The sequence below is a fragment of the Portunus trituberculatus genome, chromosome 31 (genome assembly GCF_017591435.1).
Source record: "Portunus trituberculatus isolate SZX2019 chromosome 31, ASM1759143v1, whole genome shotgun sequence".
NCBI lineage: Eukaryota > Metazoa > Arthropoda > Malacostraca > Decapoda > Portunidae > Portunus > Portunus trituberculatus.
Window position 1 is genome coordinate 19,048,863 of NC_059285.1, and position 19,373 is coordinate 19,068,235.

The 19,373-nt window shown below is 40.8% G+C and overlaps 1 protein-coding gene and 1 long non-coding RNA gene across 2 annotated transcripts in view; both read right to left on the reverse strand.

Moving 5' to 3' along the window:
* Positions 1-379: 379 nt before the first annotated feature.
* LOC123511292 lies at positions 380-4,208 on the reverse strand. Its single transcript, XR_006676743.1, has 2 exons — positions 3,437-4,208; positions 380-1,533 (listed from the first exon to the last, which is right to left on the reverse strand). It is a non-coding gene; the product is annotated as an uncharacterized LOC123511292 (long non-coding RNA).
* A 678-nt stretch (positions 4,209-4,886) lies between these two features.
* The window catches only part of LOC123511085 (A-kinase anchor protein 9-like), an 84,480-nt gene continuing 69,993 nt past the window's right edge, over positions 4,887-19,373 (reverse strand). Inside the window, exons 32-45 of the mRNA XM_045266700.1 lie at positions 14,330-14,419; positions 12,021-12,233; positions 11,656-11,878; positions 11,330-11,480; positions 10,586-10,756; positions 10,054-10,260; positions 9,335-9,517; positions 8,334-8,495; positions 8,015-8,173; positions 7,743-7,907; positions 7,279-7,487; positions 6,962-7,083; positions 6,448-6,619; positions 4,887-5,544 (exon numbers count right to left, since the gene is read on the reverse strand). Coding sequence (XP_045122635.1) covers positions 5,448-5,544; positions 6,448-6,619; positions 6,962-7,083; positions 7,279-7,487; positions 7,743-7,907; positions 8,015-8,173; positions 8,334-8,495; positions 9,335-9,517; positions 10,054-10,260; positions 10,586-10,756; positions 11,330-11,480; positions 11,656-11,878; positions 12,021-12,233; positions 14,330-14,419 — 2,324 coding nt within the window. The 3' untranslated portion in view covers positions 4,887-5,447. The remainder of the gene's footprint in view (positions 5,545-6,447; positions 6,620-6,961; positions 7,084-7,278; positions 7,488-7,742; positions 7,908-8,014; positions 8,174-8,333; positions 8,496-9,334; positions 9,518-10,053; positions 10,261-10,585; positions 10,757-11,329; positions 11,481-11,655; positions 11,879-12,020; positions 12,234-14,329; positions 14,420-19,373) is intronic.

Consider the following 19,373-nt stretch of genomic DNA (forward strand, 5'->3'; position numbering starts at 1 on the left):
AATTGGAGCAATTAACTAGCCAACCAGCCAGTCAGTCAATCAGTCAACTCTCTCAACTGCAAGGCAAGGAGCACAACACAACACAACATACAGTACAATACGATACAACACAATACAATACAACACAACAGGGCACCGCGTCACTCAAGGAGGCAGGGATCGGGCTGGACACAGGCAACAGGTGGCTCTCCTCAGGGTCAGGCTTTGACACCCTTCACGTTCAAACCAGTGTACACCTACCTATTCTCGCCAAGAGTAATCATATCGTAGGTAATGATCCTTCCACTGGTGTATCATTCGTCCTTATGTTAACTTTGGTGGCATCGTGAAAAAAAAAGAAAAAAAAAACTTGCACGGATATACATAAAGAAAGAAAATAAATTGAAAGTAGACATTTTTTTAAAGTACAATTGGCAGGCAGTTTTCTTTCTTCTATTTCTAACTAAAGTAACATCTGTCATTTTTTCTTACTCTCTCTCAAGGCAAATGTCGTTGGTTAGAGCTGCCTCTGAAGTACATAACAGGTTGCTTTCTTTCTCTCCCCCTCCACATCCCCCTGTCCCGTCCCTCTTCCCCACCCCCATACTTCTCATTCTTCCTTCACCTTCTCTATTCCCCTACACACACACACACACACACACACACACACACACACACACACACACAGTGGCAGTGAAGGATAGTGGTAGGCAGGAGGTGTGAGACAGGCAGTAACAAGGATCGAGAGAGTGGAGGATGGGAAGACGGATATGGAAAAGGATTGAGAAAGGTGTGGCTTAACTGACACTTCACTAGTCTAGGCTGGCCTATGATATGTAGCCTACCTATTAAAATCCCTTGAGATGATATGTTGTTCTAACTAATAAATAAATAAATGAATAAATAAATAAGGGCAATTAAGTTCATTTATCAAGCAGGAATGAACGGATATGATGTGATTTATAAATAATGCCTTGGAAAATTAGGCTTATAACTGAAATTATGTATATTCAATCTTTATCTTCCTCTTTTACTTTTCTTACTTATCATTATTGTTGTAGTTATTATTGTCACTATTAATGTTATTGTTTATTGTCATTATCATTATTACTATAGTTTTTTTTTTTCATCATCATCTACTTTTTCAATTTATCATTCTTCATCTAGTTTCTTATTTTTTTGGTTTCGTTTTTCTATTTCCATTTCTCATATTTATTATCGTCGTTCACCTTCTTTCTTTTTTTTTTTTTTTTTTTGTGTGTGTGTGGGGGTTGCTGTTTCTCTTAAGGTATCGGTGAATCACTCGCTTCCATCCTATTCGGTCTTGCGTGTCTTCTCGTGTTACACCCATCAGCCGCTTTAATGCATCCATAAACCTCCTCTTTGGTCTCCGTCTCCTCTTCCTGCTTCGTGGGTCCGCCTCCTGCACTCTCCTTCCCACGTACTCATTTCTCATCTCTCCCTTGCACACGGCCATATAGTACAGTACCACTCCAGCCTCGCCTTGCCTTGCCTCGCCTCGCCTCTCTATCTTGGTGATGCATGTGTGCTGTGCTTTGAATATAAAAATGAGGAGAATTATGTAGGTTTTTAATTCATGAGATCATTGTTAGTATTTTGTTGGGGAAAAAGAGAAATTGACTGGAAGGATATGTACAACAACAACAACAACAACAACAACAACGACGACGACGACAAAAACAACAAAAAATCTAAAGAACCGAAAGAGAGAAAAAGTTAAAAACGAAACCCTAAGAAACCATCTAATGGACTATAACACTCACCATGATACCAATAACAAACATTCTCCAGCAAATTGCTCTTTCACAAAACACATTAGACAACCAAGTGAAACATTAGAAACACACACACACACACACACACACACACACACACACACACACACACGAAACACTTAGAGACACATGAGGAAACACATTAAACACGTAGAAAATGCATAATACAACTAGACAGCACACACACACACACACACACACACGGCGTCAAAGGTGTTGGAGTCACAATGAGAAGCCCTGAGCGAGCCACCTCCCAGCACACCCAATGCGGCGATGGGCTTCATTATTCAAATTTGTGGCCGCGAGTCAAGGCGCAAATACCGCCGCTTTGAGGTCCACCAGTGGTCTCAGCGGCCCAGCCAGGCCTCATTGAGCACTGCCAGGCAGGCGGAGGTTTGCCCACCTCGCCTGGCAAAGAGCGGCGGGATTCTATTTGTGATTTGCGAACAGTGCGGTAATAGCGCTTTGGTGGAATGTTGGTGTTTGGTTTAATGCAATGATTTGGCCCTGGTTGTGCGTGGTGGTGGTGATTAAAGTTTTAATAAATCATCCTCTTGTCTTATCCAATCTTCATTTTCATTAATTTCACAACCATGTTTAATGATAGAGAATTATAATAATTTCAATTAAGTTCAACTCGGTAGTCAAGAACGCGTCAGCCAGCGCCGGGAGCCACACCTGGAGAAGTGCAAGATAACCTCACAGAGATATCAAGTAAGTGTGGTAAGAAGCAAGGATTTCGTTTATCTTATCTGACAGGGTGCGACTCGAGCATTGTCACACGTCGCCTCAGACACGCACTGCTGATGATGAGTGATACAATGTGGCAAGGCGATCGACCCGTGGTTCTCGTAAAGATCACAAGGGTCTCGCTTTTATAAGTAATAGCTGATGTAAAAGCCTCGTCAATTCTTGTATGGTTTAGTTTAAGGTCTGTGTCGATGCCTTACTTAATGTCGCAACTATCCCGAAACAACATTATTCTCTCTCTCTCTCTCTCTCTCTCTCTCTCTCTCTCTCTCTCTCTCTATATATATATATATATATAATATATATATATATATATATATATATATATATATATATATATATATATATATATATATATATATATATATATATATATATATATATATATATATATATATATATATATATATATATAATTTTTTTTTTTTTTTATGAGACGGGCAATCTTTAACAGGTGGCCCAAACAAGACTTCGCCCACTCAGGCACTCACATCCAGACTCCCCTGCTGATACCTTGACTATCACTGTGATCTACTAAAGAAAAGTGATGTGGGGGGGTTCAACATTACACCAGTCACGACAAACACAACACATACACGCACACACGTCTATAGTCCATCGTTGTAGGCTACTCTCATGGTCGTCAACTGCATCTCTCAAATCGCTGGTGGCCCTGTTAGTTTTTATCTTCAAGACAAAGTGTACTGAACCGACGGTCTTACCTGCACTTCCCATTTCGATAACTTGGACAATATCTATTCCTGTTCATTAATCTAATTGACACAAAGTACGCAAGGTGTCCTGCAGTAAACAGTAAACACAACCCACAAGTACGAGTACACGATAGTATCCACGGAATATGAACACTGCCACCTCTCAGATCATTCACAATCACTCCTAGATTTACTTACAGGTATTCATAGGTCGCTAGGTCCGGCGAGGATGAAGTTAACACATCAGCAAGAGGCCCAAACTCAAGGAGGCAGGGACAGTCACTCATAGGGCTACCAAAACGTGTGATACTTCCATGAAGCAGCGTCGCCACCTGAATGACATGACTGAACCACTGAACCACCAAAGGAACTTGAATGAAAACAGGAGGAACGTGAAACCATGACAAAAAAAGTTCCGATCCCCAGTCTAGCGCTCTGCAGTGTTTGAGTGTCATGATGTCATGTGAGAAAGTGAGACCAGGCCAAGGATTCTAAACCTGGTATATTCCTTGGAGCAGGCAGAGGCGGAAATGGGAAGGGAGGATGACAGTGGAGGAAAAATTGTAACAAAACGTGAAACATGCTAGTTGGCAATGAGCTAAACAAATATTATATCGATCTTTGGATGAAAAAGGAAAGACAATAATAGAAGAGAACAAAAAAGAAGATAAACATCAAGGAAGCACCGTTGAATGAAGACATCTTAACTGACAACCTGACTAAGCCAATGAACACTGAACACCGCGCCGCCGCCACGCTGATCATGGAAGTTGTACCAATTCCCATATCAGTCTCTCTCTCTCTCTCTCTCTCTCTCTCTCTCTCTCACTTTAATCATTCTCATGACACGGTAATCAAGGGATGACACTCAGTCAGTCATTCGTAGTTATATCGCAGGGCAGATAAAATGGAGTAGATATTTGTAAGTTCTGTGTAGCTCATACATCTTTCTCATAATTTGAGTTCTATATCTTTCATAACTCTATTTAATTACGTATTGTCATGGGAAATGCACCCAAACATGCAATACTTTTGCATCAATTCTCAATATAATATAGAGTGAGTGTGATAGGAAAAGTGTGAGTGTACTGATATTATTTCATCACGACTTTCACATACTCGTTTAGACCTCTACCATACGGCCCTTAAGAAAATTATGTAATACTTTTTTTTGCTGACGTGATCTTGATGGTAAATTTCAACTTTCCTAACGTAAATTCATTCTGATTGCATAATTCAAAATAACCTTTCCTTTCATTGCTCTAATTTTTGGGGTCATCCCTCTTTTCTCCCCACATAAGTATGAAAACTGGTCTGGTTGTTTCATAGGTGGACTGGAAAGGTGAACATCCACAGGTGGCATGGGGTGTTGAGGCTGATGTGTGGTAATGCTGAAGTGATACTTAACTTAAGAATTCCCAAGGGAGGAAGAATTGGTAAGACATGACTTGCAAGGCAGTAATGAATCATAATGAGTGCACTAGAGAAAATATGAAGACTTTTTAGAGATAGAAGGATTTCCACTCTTGTCTAAGATGAAGAGAGGGAAGTGTTATGGAGGTGCAGGCCAGACTATGGCATGGCTCTCATGACATGTGTCCTCTCCATAAAAATTATTATTTACTTAGCTGGAATTTAAACTCTCTTACACTATAAAATAGGTTTTTAATAATCAATAAACAATGCACAAACTTTTCATCTTGGTATTTACTGCACCAGTTTTAAATAACAAATCTTCAGTATACCACAAATACTCTTGGAGTGAGTCGCCGCCTCTGAGCCACTCCACCTCCTTCCACTTGCTGCTCACTCTACACCACCACATGCTTCCAGTGGATGACTTAGATTTCATACAGGTACAGTTGTCAGCCATAACAATACTTTTTATTCATTTATTTTTCTTTACTTTTTTTTTCTTTTTCTTTGTTTTTTGTAAGCCAGTCTGCAAACTGTGATTATATTATTATTAAAATGTAAATCATTAAATAAGTTTACATGTGTTTATGAGATATGTACAATGATTCTCCTCTGATAAAAATAGACTAGTTTCCTTGAACCTCCACATCACTATCTATTGCATTTGATAAAAATAATAGAGATCTACTTTCAATTGTTTAAAACAATAAAGATTAAACACTTTCACAAGTCAACAAGCTGCATGAGAATGAGAAAGAAAACCCTAAAAATCATAATGGCACATTTTTTGAAGTCACTGCCTCTTGTGGGTGAGGCCAAGGACCGAGTGGATGTTGTCCAGCCGCTCAACGTACTGATTGAGCTCCTCAGAGTCCTCCTGGAACAGACTCCTGAAACACAAAGTTCCTCTGCTAGATACCACGAGACACAAAGCCACGGTTATCAAGAAATAATAAATCAAATGACCTAATGTGTGCATGTAAGGATGTAGGTCTCAACTATGGTCAATACATTAGGGAGGCGGTGGCGTAGTGGATAAGGTGGTGAGGTGACATGAGATCGGGCAGACGTCCACACGTAGGTTTGAATCCCACCACGTACCGCCTTGAAACTTTGCCATTTTGTCAAGTGGTTGAAAGTTACCTACATGTCACCATGATACCCAGGTTCTAGGTGGTTACACCAAAGATGCACTTGGGTGGTGATATGGGTCCTAACATGGGTACCACTATAAATAAAATTGCCTGCACTACTAATGGGTGGAAGCTGAACATCGCTACCCATCCATACTCTTCAAGTATATCTACAGGTGCTCTAGGCCATAAAAAAAAATAAATAAGTAAAAATAAAATGGTCTTTGTAATGGTCAGATGAGGTAGTTAACAATATAACTAATCTTTAAACAGGCACGCAATATGTCTCCATTTTCCCTGCTTACTGAAGGCAAAGGGATAGTGAAAGAGACTGAATGGTTTCCTTATGTCAGGACAAGGTATAAAGGAGCAGGGAACACTAATTTCTTCCTGAAACTTAATGCTTGGATCAATGAAGGTGGATGTGGTATGAATAAAGTGAAAAGGGAAGATATTGGCAATAAGTTTGAGATTAAAGTTGGATGAATTAGTTTTGTGGGAATACAGGGTGTTCAGATTAAGGTTCGGAAGATAAGAAGCAATGGGTTCAAGCTTAACTCAGACAGATCAATAAAGGAGATAGTGTCCTCAAAATAGGGTGAGAGATGGCTGGAACAGACTCAGCAATGTTGTTGTTTCCCTTGTGTTGTTGATGCTCACCTGTGTGTGGCAGACAGGGGTCTGTGTGTGGCGGTGACACTCGGCTCTCTGGTGGGTGGTGTGAGTCCAGTGAAGCTGGTGGACAAGGCTGCCTCACTGACTGCCTGAGGTGTGGAGGGCCAGACTTCCCTGCCTCTCACCACACTACTGCTGGATTGTGGCCGGCTGTTCTCTGGTGATTAAACATTTAGTTACCCACTTGTAAAAAAAACACCATAATTTTCAATTACATCCTTTAAAATATTTGTTGGTTTATATAACTAATTTTCAATAAGTGCTGAAAATATTTGGATAAATTGATCTATTTCATTACTGAAAAAAAGCTTTGAATAGAAAACAATAAAAAACTTCACAAAATATTCAGTTCAAAACTCATTAAAAATCATGGCTCTAAGTCACATAATATGGTTTCTACAGTTTTTCTTTCTAATATCCTAAGTCACATAATATGGTTTCTGCAGTTTTTCTTTCTAATATCCTTTCACTAGGTTTTATTTGGGTTGTTGAGACACACCTGGAGAGGAGACAGTTGTGTAGGCTGCAGCCTGCGCTGCCACACACAGTCTCTTCTTCCTGTGGAATCTCAGCACCAGGTTCTTCATCCTGCATGTGGCCACCACCACCACCACTGCAACTCTGAGGGCAGCATGTGGAAATTGATTTTTATCTATAAGAGCCAATTTTTTTAAAATGAAGTGTAACCATTATTTAAAAATGTCTTTTATGGGTCACTGATTTGTCTTTATTATCAATATTCCTGTCTAACTTTCACTCCATAGTTTATTTCCAGCAGTGAACAGAGATAGTTCACAATAAGAAAGACAGTCTCACTGACCTGAACCTTCTCCTGGGGGCAAGATCCTGGAGTGTGAGGTGCTGGAGGGAAAGATGTGAGAGGTCGCCATGGCAGTGAGGCGGGCCAGGGTGTGCTGCTCTGTGTCACTGTAGCCTTTGATAACCAGCATCAGGTACTGCTTCTGCCACACCAGAGCCTTACGCCAGTGTTCGCTCTGCAGGTAACGCCCATACAGCTGCTGCATCTGATCACAGATAGAGAACGTCAGACTCCTGGAGAAGGATAAAATTCCATAATCTCTTTCTACTGAAAGCTGATGGGTCTAAAAGTGTGAATGTGTGGTGCCTTGTCTTGGCCAGCTTGAGAGGGACTGCTGGCCTGGGATATAGGTAGACAGTTTAAGGTATGATACAGCTGTGACAATGTAATGATAAAATCTGTTCAAAAGGTATTCAACTTGTAAAAAGTACTGAAAACCCTGTAAAGGCATAATCCTCACCTCAGCTGTTCCTGGAATACTGTGGTGAGTGTTCTTTTCAGCCCGCAGCCTCCTCACCTCTGCCTCATACTGCTGGTTCATGTGTTGAAGGGATGCTTTCTCTGTCTCCCACACTTGCCTCTCAGTCTTCAGCTTCTCCTCAATATTGCTGTTCTTCTGATTAGACTAAAAACAATAAATAATAAGGGAATAAGTACAACACATTATGCAGCAGTATATCTCATCCACTGGCAAACACAGTAATTATTTCCTGCGAAAGAAGACACACTCACTTCCTGTGCCTGAAGCAGCTGCTGGTTGAGGGAGGTGACAGTGTCCTCAAGCTCAACTATCCGTGCCCGCAAGGCTCGCTGGTCATCTGTCAGCTGCAGCATTGATCGGCACAGCTCAAGGTTTGCTTTTACTTGGAGGTCACTGCATCCATCCTGATTCTACAACACAAAAAATTATCTCACCTAAAGAACTCAGTGAAATTCAAAGTACTGAGATGAAAAGGTTATATATATATATATATATATATATATATATATATATATATATATATATATATATATATATTATGGTCAAGAGAAAGAGAGAAAGACAGCTCACCACCATTCTAAAGAGCGTTGGCAAGCCCATCCGGTCAACAGCCGTCCGAGCAGAGTGGAGGTCCTGCTTCAGCTGCTCTTCATGCTCCCGTGCCATCTGCAGCTCCTTGACAGTGGATCGTAACTTGTGACGCAATTCACACACCTCTGCCTCGACTTCTCCCTGTGACACACCACCACCGCAACCACAGTCAAACACTGGTATCATACTGTGCCTAACTGGTAGATGATAGATAGATAGATACACAAATAGATAAACAAATATCATGGGTATGCTGTCTGTCACTTACAGACTTTCCTGGGCAATCATAGGAAGTTATTTTGTATATGTTTTCCTTAATAGTCATGTCTCTCACTCAAGCCTCTTTTGCTCTCTACTCATCAGTGAGAGAAGAGAGCAGCAGTCATTCTGTAACTCCAGACAACTGAAATTCTCTCTCTCTCTCTCTCTCTCTCTCTCTCTCTCTCTCTCTCTCTCTCTCTCTCTCTCTCTCTCTCTCTCTCTCTCTCTCTCTCTCTCTCTCTCTCTCTCTCTCTCTCTCTCTCTCTCTCTCTCTCTCTCTCTCTCTCTCTCTCTCTCTCTCTCTCTCTCTCTCTCTCTCTCTCTCTCTCTCTCTCTCTCTCTCTCTCTCTCTCTCTCTCTCTCTCTCTCTCTCTCTCTCTCTCTCTCTCTCTCTCTCTCTCTCTCTCTCTCTCTCTCTCTCTCTCTCTCTCTCTCTCTCTCTCTCTCTCTCTCTCTCTCTCTCTCTCTCTCTCTCTCTCTCTCTCTCTCTCTCTCTCTCTCTCTCTCTCTCTCTCTCTCTCTCTCTCTCTCTCTCTCTCTCTCTCTCTCTCTCTCTCTCTCTCTCTCTCTCTCTCTCTCTCTCTCTCTCTCTCTCTCTCTCTCTCTCTCTCTCTCTCTCTCTCTCTCTCTCTCTCTCTCTCTCTCTCTCTCTCTCTCTCTCTCTCTCTCTCTCTCTCTCTCTCTCTCTCTCTCTCTCTCTCTCTCTCTCTCTCTCTTACCAGCTTAGTGAGAGCCCTGGTGTATGCCACATGTAGCTGGGTACTCTCCTCCCTCATTCTCTCAGCCATGACTTGGTGAACTTCAGACTGAGCCCTTGAGTCAGCCTCCAGCTTCCTCACCTCCCCCTCCAGCTCCTTGATGCGGGAGTCCTGGTGCTGCAGCCGCTCCTTCTCATGACTCATCTGTGGGCACCAGGAATCACAAGAACTTAGAAACACAAGGGTAGCTGCAGGAGCCATCTAGGCCTACACAAGGCTGTCACTGTTGGTAATGTTAGTGGCAAGATTTTATTGTAAGTATAACAGGAAAAGCAATAAGTGTAAAAAAGCCAGTGATAAGTAAACTGAAAAAAGCACAGTAAATTGTCAATATCACAAACTAACTGGAAGAGGACCTGACTGGTATACCTGATAGTGATTACAGGGAGGTCTGTTAGCAAATACAGGTCATTATACAATGCAAATAATCTCATAATACATATTCACACAATGGCAATTCTTGGGGAAAGTGTAGAATATACAAATCTTTTCTTTCTTGCTCCAATATTCCAAACTTGGCAGTACTTTCACATGCAGTCTTCGCAATGCATCCATTCATTCATTACTTATTGGGAAAGGAATGGGAAAAAAGAAAAGTAGCTACTGTAATACCAAACAACTATTTTAATGTACTGTAATACATTGTGAAGGACAAAATAAAAGCCAAACTGAAGCCATACCTGTCTCACCAGCCTCTGCTTCTCAGTCTCAAGGCTGCGAATGGTCCTTGTAAGCTCAGCAAGTCTTCCTTCTGCCTTTCTTACTTCTATTTTGGACTGCACCCTCTCAGCAGCTGCTTGCTCCTTCTGGCTCACTGCCTGGAGCCTTTCCCTCTCACAGGCCCTCTCCAGCTCTCCACAGCGTTCCCTCTCCACTGCAAGCTGTACCTGGAAAGCAAATTTTGTTAGATGATTGAGGTTCGATGTAGGCAATAATGGGAGAGAAAATTTAATGTCAGAGTCAGAGGTGGCCTACTGCATGGACTGATATGATTGTCTAGATAAAAGAGGAGTTAATGAAGAATAAAAAGGTTCTTAAGCAGCAAGTGTAAGTGTGAGAACACTGAATTGTCTAACTGTGGTGAACAATATCAGAACATGGTTTGGTAAATGAAGAGAATAAAATTAGGTTGCATAGGTAAAGAAAAGAAGTTTTAACAAAAATAGCTTTCTCCACACCAAAGATAACAAAGTGTGTGATGGGCAATGTTACCTGAAGCTCTTCAATAGTTGGTCTGGAGGGGTTAGATTTTTTGAGATGCCTGACAGGAGTGGGTGTGGCAGTGGTTGGTGGCTGTGTGGAGTGTTGGCTGGTCATCCTTTCAAGGTGGCTACATAGTGCCACAATTCTGCCACGCTCATTCTCCAAAGAGTTACGCAGGTCCTGTAAACAGAAGGCTGTGCTAGAGTTTCAGGTTCTCTTGTTACTGAAGAAGCCTCCAAATCAGTTCCAGTATTTTTTGTTCATTCTATCTAGATCTTCATTGCATAAATTTCTTTGAATGTCAATGTTACAGACAGTAAATCTAAATTATAGTAAATACAAGGCCCAATAGCACACACTGGTTTACTTCTGCCACTTCATAATGTGACTGTTCCTCACACTGCACCTACTCTAACCCTGAGACCACAGTACAGACGAGGTACTTTCTACGGAGTCCTCTGCACCATAACTGGATTCATACACCACTGGGGCCCACCAAGTGCAACCACACTCCTTTGCTGTACATTTTCATACACTCCTTGCTGATGCTTTCCATTCACCTCTATCACACACATTTCATCTTGCTTGTTGCAGTCATTCCTCTCATTCAATGATCTCTACACAGAGTTCATCCACTCCAGGCGTGACCTTCCTCTTCACCTTCCACAATCCACATCTGACTGCATGACTCTCTTCTCTGGTTTACTGTTCTCCATTCTCACCATAAGCTAACAAGCAAGAAAGATAAGTCACCTTAATGATAGCTTCTTGTTCGGCCTGGGTGAGGCCAGACACCTTCCTCTCCTCACTCAACACCTTGGACACTCTGCTGAAGTTGCTGCGCTCCACTTGCAGTGCTGCTTGAAGGTTCTCTATCTGCTTGCCTTTATTTTCTTGACACTCACTGAAAAGAAATAATTTTCACCTGACTCTTAACAATGAAACAAAAGAATTCTTTAAATATGTCATGTTTGTGAACACATAAGATTCCTGTCTCTTTGTACAATATAATCCTTGTTTGTCCAGCAGAAAATAGGCAGAAGATAATATAATCATTTAGTCTTGAAAGAAGTGCTCACCTCAGACTAATGTTTTCCTCCTGAAGCTTCTGGAGTTGGAGACGGATGGTGAGGAGCTGTGAGCGAAGCAGAGTGAGCTCAGATACATGCTCTGCTCCTGTCAGTCGTTCTTTGCGCAACTGTTCCATCAAGTCACGGGAATGTTGCTTCTCAGACTCAAAAGAGAGTTTCCACTCACTGCCAGACATTCTCTCCTGCTCCAGCTGAAACTCTAGCACTCCAACTGTATGGAAAAGACAAGAAGAACAAAAATATAAGTGCAAAAAAAGGGTATATAGGTACATATGTACAGCTCTTCTTGCAAGCACAAAATAGATCAAAACACATGCATCATAACAATTATATGCGAGAATTATGCTACTAACTCTTTCTCTTCATTTCCTGTTCCATTTTAGCCAGCTCCTCTTCTACAGCTGCCAAGTTACGCATCAGCTGTGTCTGCTCTCCTGTGCTTCCTCTTTCCAGGAGTGAGCTAGCCATCAGGCCACTGCTGGCAATGAAGGACCGCTGGCTTGTGTCAAGCTGGGTGCAGTGTTTGCATAGGAACATAATATCGATCAATGAAAGCACCTGAAACGACAGACATGATTAGTGAGGAACCTAAGGATGCTCCATTCTTTCCTATCTTGTGTGTGTGTGTGTGTGTGTGTGTGTGTGTGTGTGTGTGTGTGTGTGTGTGTGTGTGTGTGTGTGTGTGTGTGTGTGTGTGTGTGTGTGTGTGTGTGTATTTACCTAGTTGTATTGTACAGGGTTCGAGCGGGACTCACAGAGTCCTGTCTCCATATCACCATTTATCTAATTTTTCTTTAAAGTTATGCACACTATGTGCTGTGACAATTCCATTATCCGATGCATTCCATTTTTCCACCGTTCTGTGTGGAAAACTATTTTCCAATATCCTTCACACACTGCCTCATCCTGATCTTCTTTTCATGTCCTCTTGTCCTTCCATCTTCTTTCGTCAACAGCACCAGGTCTTCTTTGTCTATCTTTTTAATATCATTTACTATCTTATACATTGTTATTAGGTCCCCACGTAAGGTTGGCAGTCCCATTTCCTTCAGTTGTTCTTCATATGTGAGGTCCTTTAATTCCGGCACCATCTTTGTAGCAATCTTCTGTATCTTTTCCAATTTTCTTATATCCTTTTTAGAGCTCGGAGACCATACTACTGCTGCATATTCCAGCCTTGGGCGTATCATACTTGTGATGTTTTTTTTCATCATATCTTTATTCATGTAATGAAATGCCACTCTTATATTAGTCAACATCTTATATGATAGTCCAAATATCTTGCTTATGTGTTTACCAAGGCTCAAATTTTCTTGTATGATCACTCCAAGATCTTTTTCCTCTTTAGTCTTCATTATTTGCTCTTCTCCCATCAAATATTTCCATACTGGTCTTCTCTTACTCTTTCCTAGTTCCATTATGTGGCATTTCTTGGCATTAAACTCCAATTTCCACTTCTTGCTCCATTCATCGATCTTGTTTAAATCTTCCTGCAACAGCAGACAGTCCTCCCAGGTGTTGATAACTCTTAGCAACTTTGCATCATCAGCGAATAAATTTATGTAACTGTTTATCCCAATGTGAATGTCGTTTACATAAACTTGAAACATAACGGGGGCTAACACTGACCCTTGTGGCACTCTGCTAGTTACTTTACCCCAAGATGAGTATGTATCTCTAATCACAGTTCTCATTTCCCTATCCTTCAAATAATCTCTTGTCCATTCAAGCAAGGTTCCACGCAGTCCTCCGTGCGAGACTTTATCAAAAGCCTTTTAATGTCCAGGTATACTGTATCTACCCATCCGCGTGTGTGTGTGTGTACGTGTGTGGTTTTTTTATTTTTACCTAGCTGTATTTTACGGGAGGGGAGCCTATGTTCGTGTTGTCCCGTCTCTGTATCTCACAGTGTCTAATTTTCTCTTAAAGTCGTGTATAGACTTTGCACACACCACCTCTCTGTCCAGTCCGTTCCATATATCTATCACTCTATGGGGGAAGCTGTTTTTCTTAAAGTCTCTTCTGCAGTTGTCTTTTCTGAGTTTTAGTCCATGTCCTTTTGTGTCCCTTCTGTCCCTCTTCAGCAGGTCAATCCTATCAGGAAGCTCCATATTATTCATTTTTCTGTAGATGGTCAACAGGTCGCCTCTTTCTCTTCTCTGCTCCAGTATTGGTAATTCCAGTCTTTCCAGTCTCTTTTCATATGTAAGAGCCGACAAGGTTGGGGCCAGTTTAGTGGCCGCTCTTTGTATCCTTTCAATTTTCCTGATATTCTTCCTCGTGTTAGGTGACCACAGTACTGCTGCATACTACAGTCATGGTCTGATCAAGGATACCAATAACTTTTTCACTATATCTTCATCAATATATGAGAATGCCATTCTAATATTTCTCAGTAAGTTGTAGGTCTCACCAACAATTTTATTTATATGTTTATTGGGGGACATCTCGTTTGTTATGAGAACTCCCAGGTCCTTTTCACTTTCCACTTTCTTAATCTTCTCTTCTCCAAGTTTATATTGTCTTGTTATCCTATTTTTGCTCTTCCCAAATTCCATTATGCTACATTTCTTAATGTTGAATTCCATCTCCCATTTTTTACTTCATTCCCATAGTCTATCCAAGTCCTGCTGTAGAGTTCTACCATCATCGTGCGACCCACCTTTCTTCAAAAGTTTTGCGTCATCTGCAAAGAAACTCATATAGCTTTCTACTCCTTTGTCCATGTCATTTATGTATATTGCAAACACAACTAGAACCAACACAGAACCTTGCTGAACCCCACTTATAACTTCCTTCCAGGTAGACTCCTTATCTCTAATTGTCACTCTCATAGTTCTTCCAGGTAGGAAATCCTTCATCCATTCCAGCAATTTTCCTTTTATTCCCCCTATATATTCGTTTTCTTATTAATTTTCCATGTGGCACTTTATCAAATGCTTTTTATAAATCTAAAAATACACTGTCAATCCATCCATCTCTTTCCTGTGTTATGTCTATGACTCTAGAGTAAAAGCATATAAGGTTTGTTATGCATGATCTTCCTTTTGTAAAGCAAATTTCTCTTTCATTAATTATATTTTTTTCTTCCAAATGTTTGGTCCATCTTTCTTTGATCACACATTCACATATTTTAGCTATCGTACTTGTTAGGGACACTGGCCTGTAATTTGTGGGGTTCTCCTTATTTCCTCCTTTATATATTGGCACAATCTTGGCTCTTTTCCAGTCTTCTGGTACTTTTCCCTTTTCAATAGAACATTTTATTATATTGTATACCTTATTTGCCAGCTCTTCTCAACACTCTTTCAATATCCAATTTGCAATTCCATCCAGACCGTGTGATTTTCTTACATCTAAATTTCTTAGTTGTATCATTATTTCCTGCTCCGAAATAACGATGTCACTCATCGCAGGAGATTTATTTCTTAGTTCTTCATAATTAACGTTTTTTTTCTCTTGTAAAAACTTCTTGAAAGTGTCTGTTCATTATTTCAGCCATTTCCAATTCATCGCTGTATTCATTATTTTTATAAACTAGTTTCTCTATCTCGTGTGTGTATTTACCTAGTTGTATTTACCTAGTTGTAGTTTTACAGGGCCTGGGCTTTATTTTTTACTTTTTATTTTTTTTACGTAGGGAAGAGGGCCAGCCAAGGGCAAAAAAAAGAAAGTTAGAAAAAAGCCCACTTGAGCGCTGGCTCTCCAAAGAGTACAAAAAAAGCCAAAACCGTCAGCCAGAATTAGGAGAGCAAATGCCTCGATACCTCCCTCTTAAAAGAAGACAAGTTGTAGGAATTCGGAAATACAGATGCAGGGAGGGAGTTCCAGAGTTTACCAGTGAAAGGGATGAATGATTGAGCGTACTGGTTAACTCTTGCATTAGAGAGTTGGACAGTATAGGGATGAAAGGAAGAAGAAAGCCTTGTGCAGCGTGGCCGCAGGAGGAGGGGAGGCATGCAGTTAGCAAGATCAGTAGAACAGTTACCATGAAAATAGCGATAAAATATAGAAAAGGATGTAACATTTCGGCGGTGAGAAAGAGACTGAAGACAGTTAGTCAGAGGAGGAGAGTTGATGAGACGAAGAGCTTTCGATTCCACCCTATCAAGCAAAGCTGTGTGACTGGAACCCCCCCAAACATGCGAAGAGTACTCCATACAGGGACGGATAAGGCTCTTATACAGAGTAAGCAGTTGGAGGGGCGAGAAAAACTGTTGGAGATGCCTCAGAACACCTAATTTCATAGAAGCTGTTTTAGCAAGAGATGAGATGTGAAGTTTCCAGTTAAGATTATGAGCAAAGGACAGACCAAGGATATTCATTGTGGAAGAGGGAGACAGTTGAGTGTCATTGAAGAAGAGGGGATAGTTGTCTGAAAGGTTGTGTCGAGTTGATAGATGGAGGAATTAGTTTTTGAGGCATTGAAAACTACTAGATTTTCTCTGCCCCAATCGGAAATTTTAGAAAGATCGGAAGTCAGGCCCGTGTATCTCTGATCTGTGTGGCCCCATCTCCATATCTACATGTATCCAATCTTACTTTAGAAGTATGCACACTCGTTGCAGAAACTACTTCTTCATTCAAACTGTTCCACGTCTCAATACATCTTTGTGGGAAACTATATTTTTAACATCTCTCAGACATCTTCCCTTTCTCAGCTTTTTACTATGCGATCTTGTGCTTCGAATGTCATATTCTTCTCTCAGGATCAGTTTTTCATTATCCACTTGGTCCACTCCGTTGATCAATTTGTAAACTTGTATCAGATCCCCTCTCTCCCTTCTTTGTTCCAGGGTTGGTAGATCCATAGCCTTTAGTCTCTCCTCATATGTCATCCCTTCAAATTCTGGAACCATTCTTGTAGCCATTTTTTGTAGTCTCTCCAACTTCCTTATGTGTTTCTTTTTATGAGGGGTCCACACTACTCCTGCATATTCCAATCTGGGTCTTATTATAGTACTTATCAATTTCTTCATCATTTCTTTGTCCATGTAGTGAAATGCTACTCCAATATTCCTTAGCAAATTATGTCTCTCTAAAAAATTCTATCAATATGGCTTACCGGTTGATTGTTTTCTTCCATCATCACTCCTAAGTCCTTTTCCTTTTTTACTTTCTCCAGTTCTACTCCATCTCCCATCTTATAGATTCCCATGGGTCGTTTTTCACTCTTTCCCATTTCCATGACATGGCTTTTGTCCACATTGAATTCCATTTCCCACTTTTTACTCCATTCCCAGATCTTATTTAGGTCTTCTTGCAGTATTTCACAATCCTCTTTTTGCTTTATAACTCTGTGTAATTCACCTCGGTCGCCTGCTGGTCACCCAGCCAGTCCCCATTACAGAGCGAGCTCAGAGCTCATGAACTACGAGACAGCCATCTTCTAGGACTGAGACCACATCAACACACACAACACACACTCACTGCTATGAAACAGGCCACAACCCCTCGAGTTACATCCTGCACCTATTTACTGCTAGGTGAACAGGGCTCATTATTTCCGATCTTCGGATTGAGATATGCACACCACACACCGGGACAACATTAACAGGTTGCCCATTTGGGCTACGTGAAAGGTTGTGGTGTGTGTGAGCTGTGTGTGTGTGTGTGTGTGTGTGTGTGTGTGTGTGTGTGTGTGTGTGTGTGTGTGTGTGTGTGTATTTACCTAATTGTATTTACCTAATTGTAACATACGGAAAAGAGCTATGCTCGTGTTGTCCCGTCTCCATATCTATTAATGTCCAGCTTTTTCTTAAAATCATGAATATTCCTTGCGTTGACCACTTCCACGTCTAAACTATTCCATGCTTCCACCCTTCTATGAGGGAAGCTATATTTTTCACATCTCTCCTATAAGTGGCCATTTTAGTTTTTTCCCATGCCCTCTCGACATTCTTCCATTCCACATACACAGATCTTCCCTATCCATTTTTTCCATGCCAATCATCACTCTGTATATTGCTATCAGGTCTCCCTTTCTCTTCTGTTTTCCAGGGTTGGAAGTTGCATTCTTTTCAGTCTGTCTTCATAAGTCAAATCTCTTAAGTCAGGCACCATTTTCGTTGCAGCCCTCTGTACTTTCTCTAGTTTCCTTATGTGTTTCTTTAAGTTCGAGCCCACTGTATTGTTGCATATTCAAGCCTCGGTCTTATCATTGCAGTAATTATTTTCTTCATCATTTCTTCATCTAGATATACGAACGCCACTCTTATGTTCCTCAATAAGTTCAATACTTCTCCAATTATTTTGTTTATATGTCTCTCTGGCGATAGGTCATTGGTAATTGTCACCCCAAGGTCTTTTTCTTCATGACTGGTTTTATGTCTTCATTTCCTATCTTGTACATACTCCTGATTCTTCTTTCACTCTTGCCAAACTCTATTTTCTTGCATTTTGTCGTGTTGAACTCCATTTGCCATGTACAGCTCCATTTCCATATTCTGTCCAAGTCTTCCTGGAGTAGTTCGCAATCTTTGTCACATCTCACTTTTCTTAACAATTTTGCATCGTCTGCAAATAGGCTCACATAACTGGACACCCCATCCACCATGTCATTTATGTAGACTGCGAACATTACTGGTGCCAACACTGATCCCTGTGGAACTCCACTCTCCACCAATCCCCATTCTGATGGTCTGTCCTTAATTATTGTTCTCATTTCTCTTCCTACCAAAAGTCTTCCATCCATTTTAGTAAACTGCCATGCACTCCTCCTACCATTTCAAGTTTCCAGATCAGTCTCTGGTGTGGTACCTTATCAAAGGCCTTTTTTAAATCCAGATATATTCCATCAGCCCAACCATCTCTTTCCTGTATTACATCTATCACCCTCGAATAGTAACATATCAGGTTTGTCGTGCATGAACGCCCTTTCCTAAAACCAAATTGACACTCACAAAGTATGTCATTTTTCTCCAAGAAGTCTGTCCATCTATTCTTCACCACCCTCTCACACATCTTAGCTACCACACTTGTAAGTGACACTGGTCTATAGTTCAATGGGTCTCTCTTGTTACCTGATTTATAGATTGGGACAATGTTAGCTCTTTTCCAGTCTTGGGGCACTACACCTTCCCTTAATGAGGCATCAATTACTTCACAAACTTTTTCTGCCAATTGCTCCCTGCATTCTCTTAAAATCCATCCTGATACCCCATCAGGTCCCACAGCTTTTCTCACTTCTAAACTCCCCATCATGTTCTTGATCTCCTCCACAGTTACTTGAAACTCCTTCATAATCCCTTTCTGTTCCATTACCAGTGGTTTGTCAAAAGCAGTCTCCTTTGTGAATACCTTCCGAAAGCATCCATTCATAGCCTCTGCCATTTCCCTGGGATCTTCACTGTATACTCCATTTACTTCTAAACTTTCAATACTTTCTCTATTTTTGATGTTGTTGTTCACATGTCTGTAAAAAGCCTTGGTTGGTCTTTACATTTATCAATTATATCCTTTTCTTGTTTCTTTCTTTCTTCTCTTCTAATCAACACATATTCATTTCTTGCTCTTTTGTAACTTTCCCACTGCTTAATCCGTCTTTTCCTTCTCCACCTCTTCCATGCATCCTCTTTTCTTGTTCTAGCCTTTTCACATCTATCGTTAAACCAGTCCTGCTTTCCAACTTCTCTATGTTGTCTTATTGGTACAAATTTTTCTCACCTTCTTTGTATATTTTTATAAATTCCTTCCACTTTTCATTT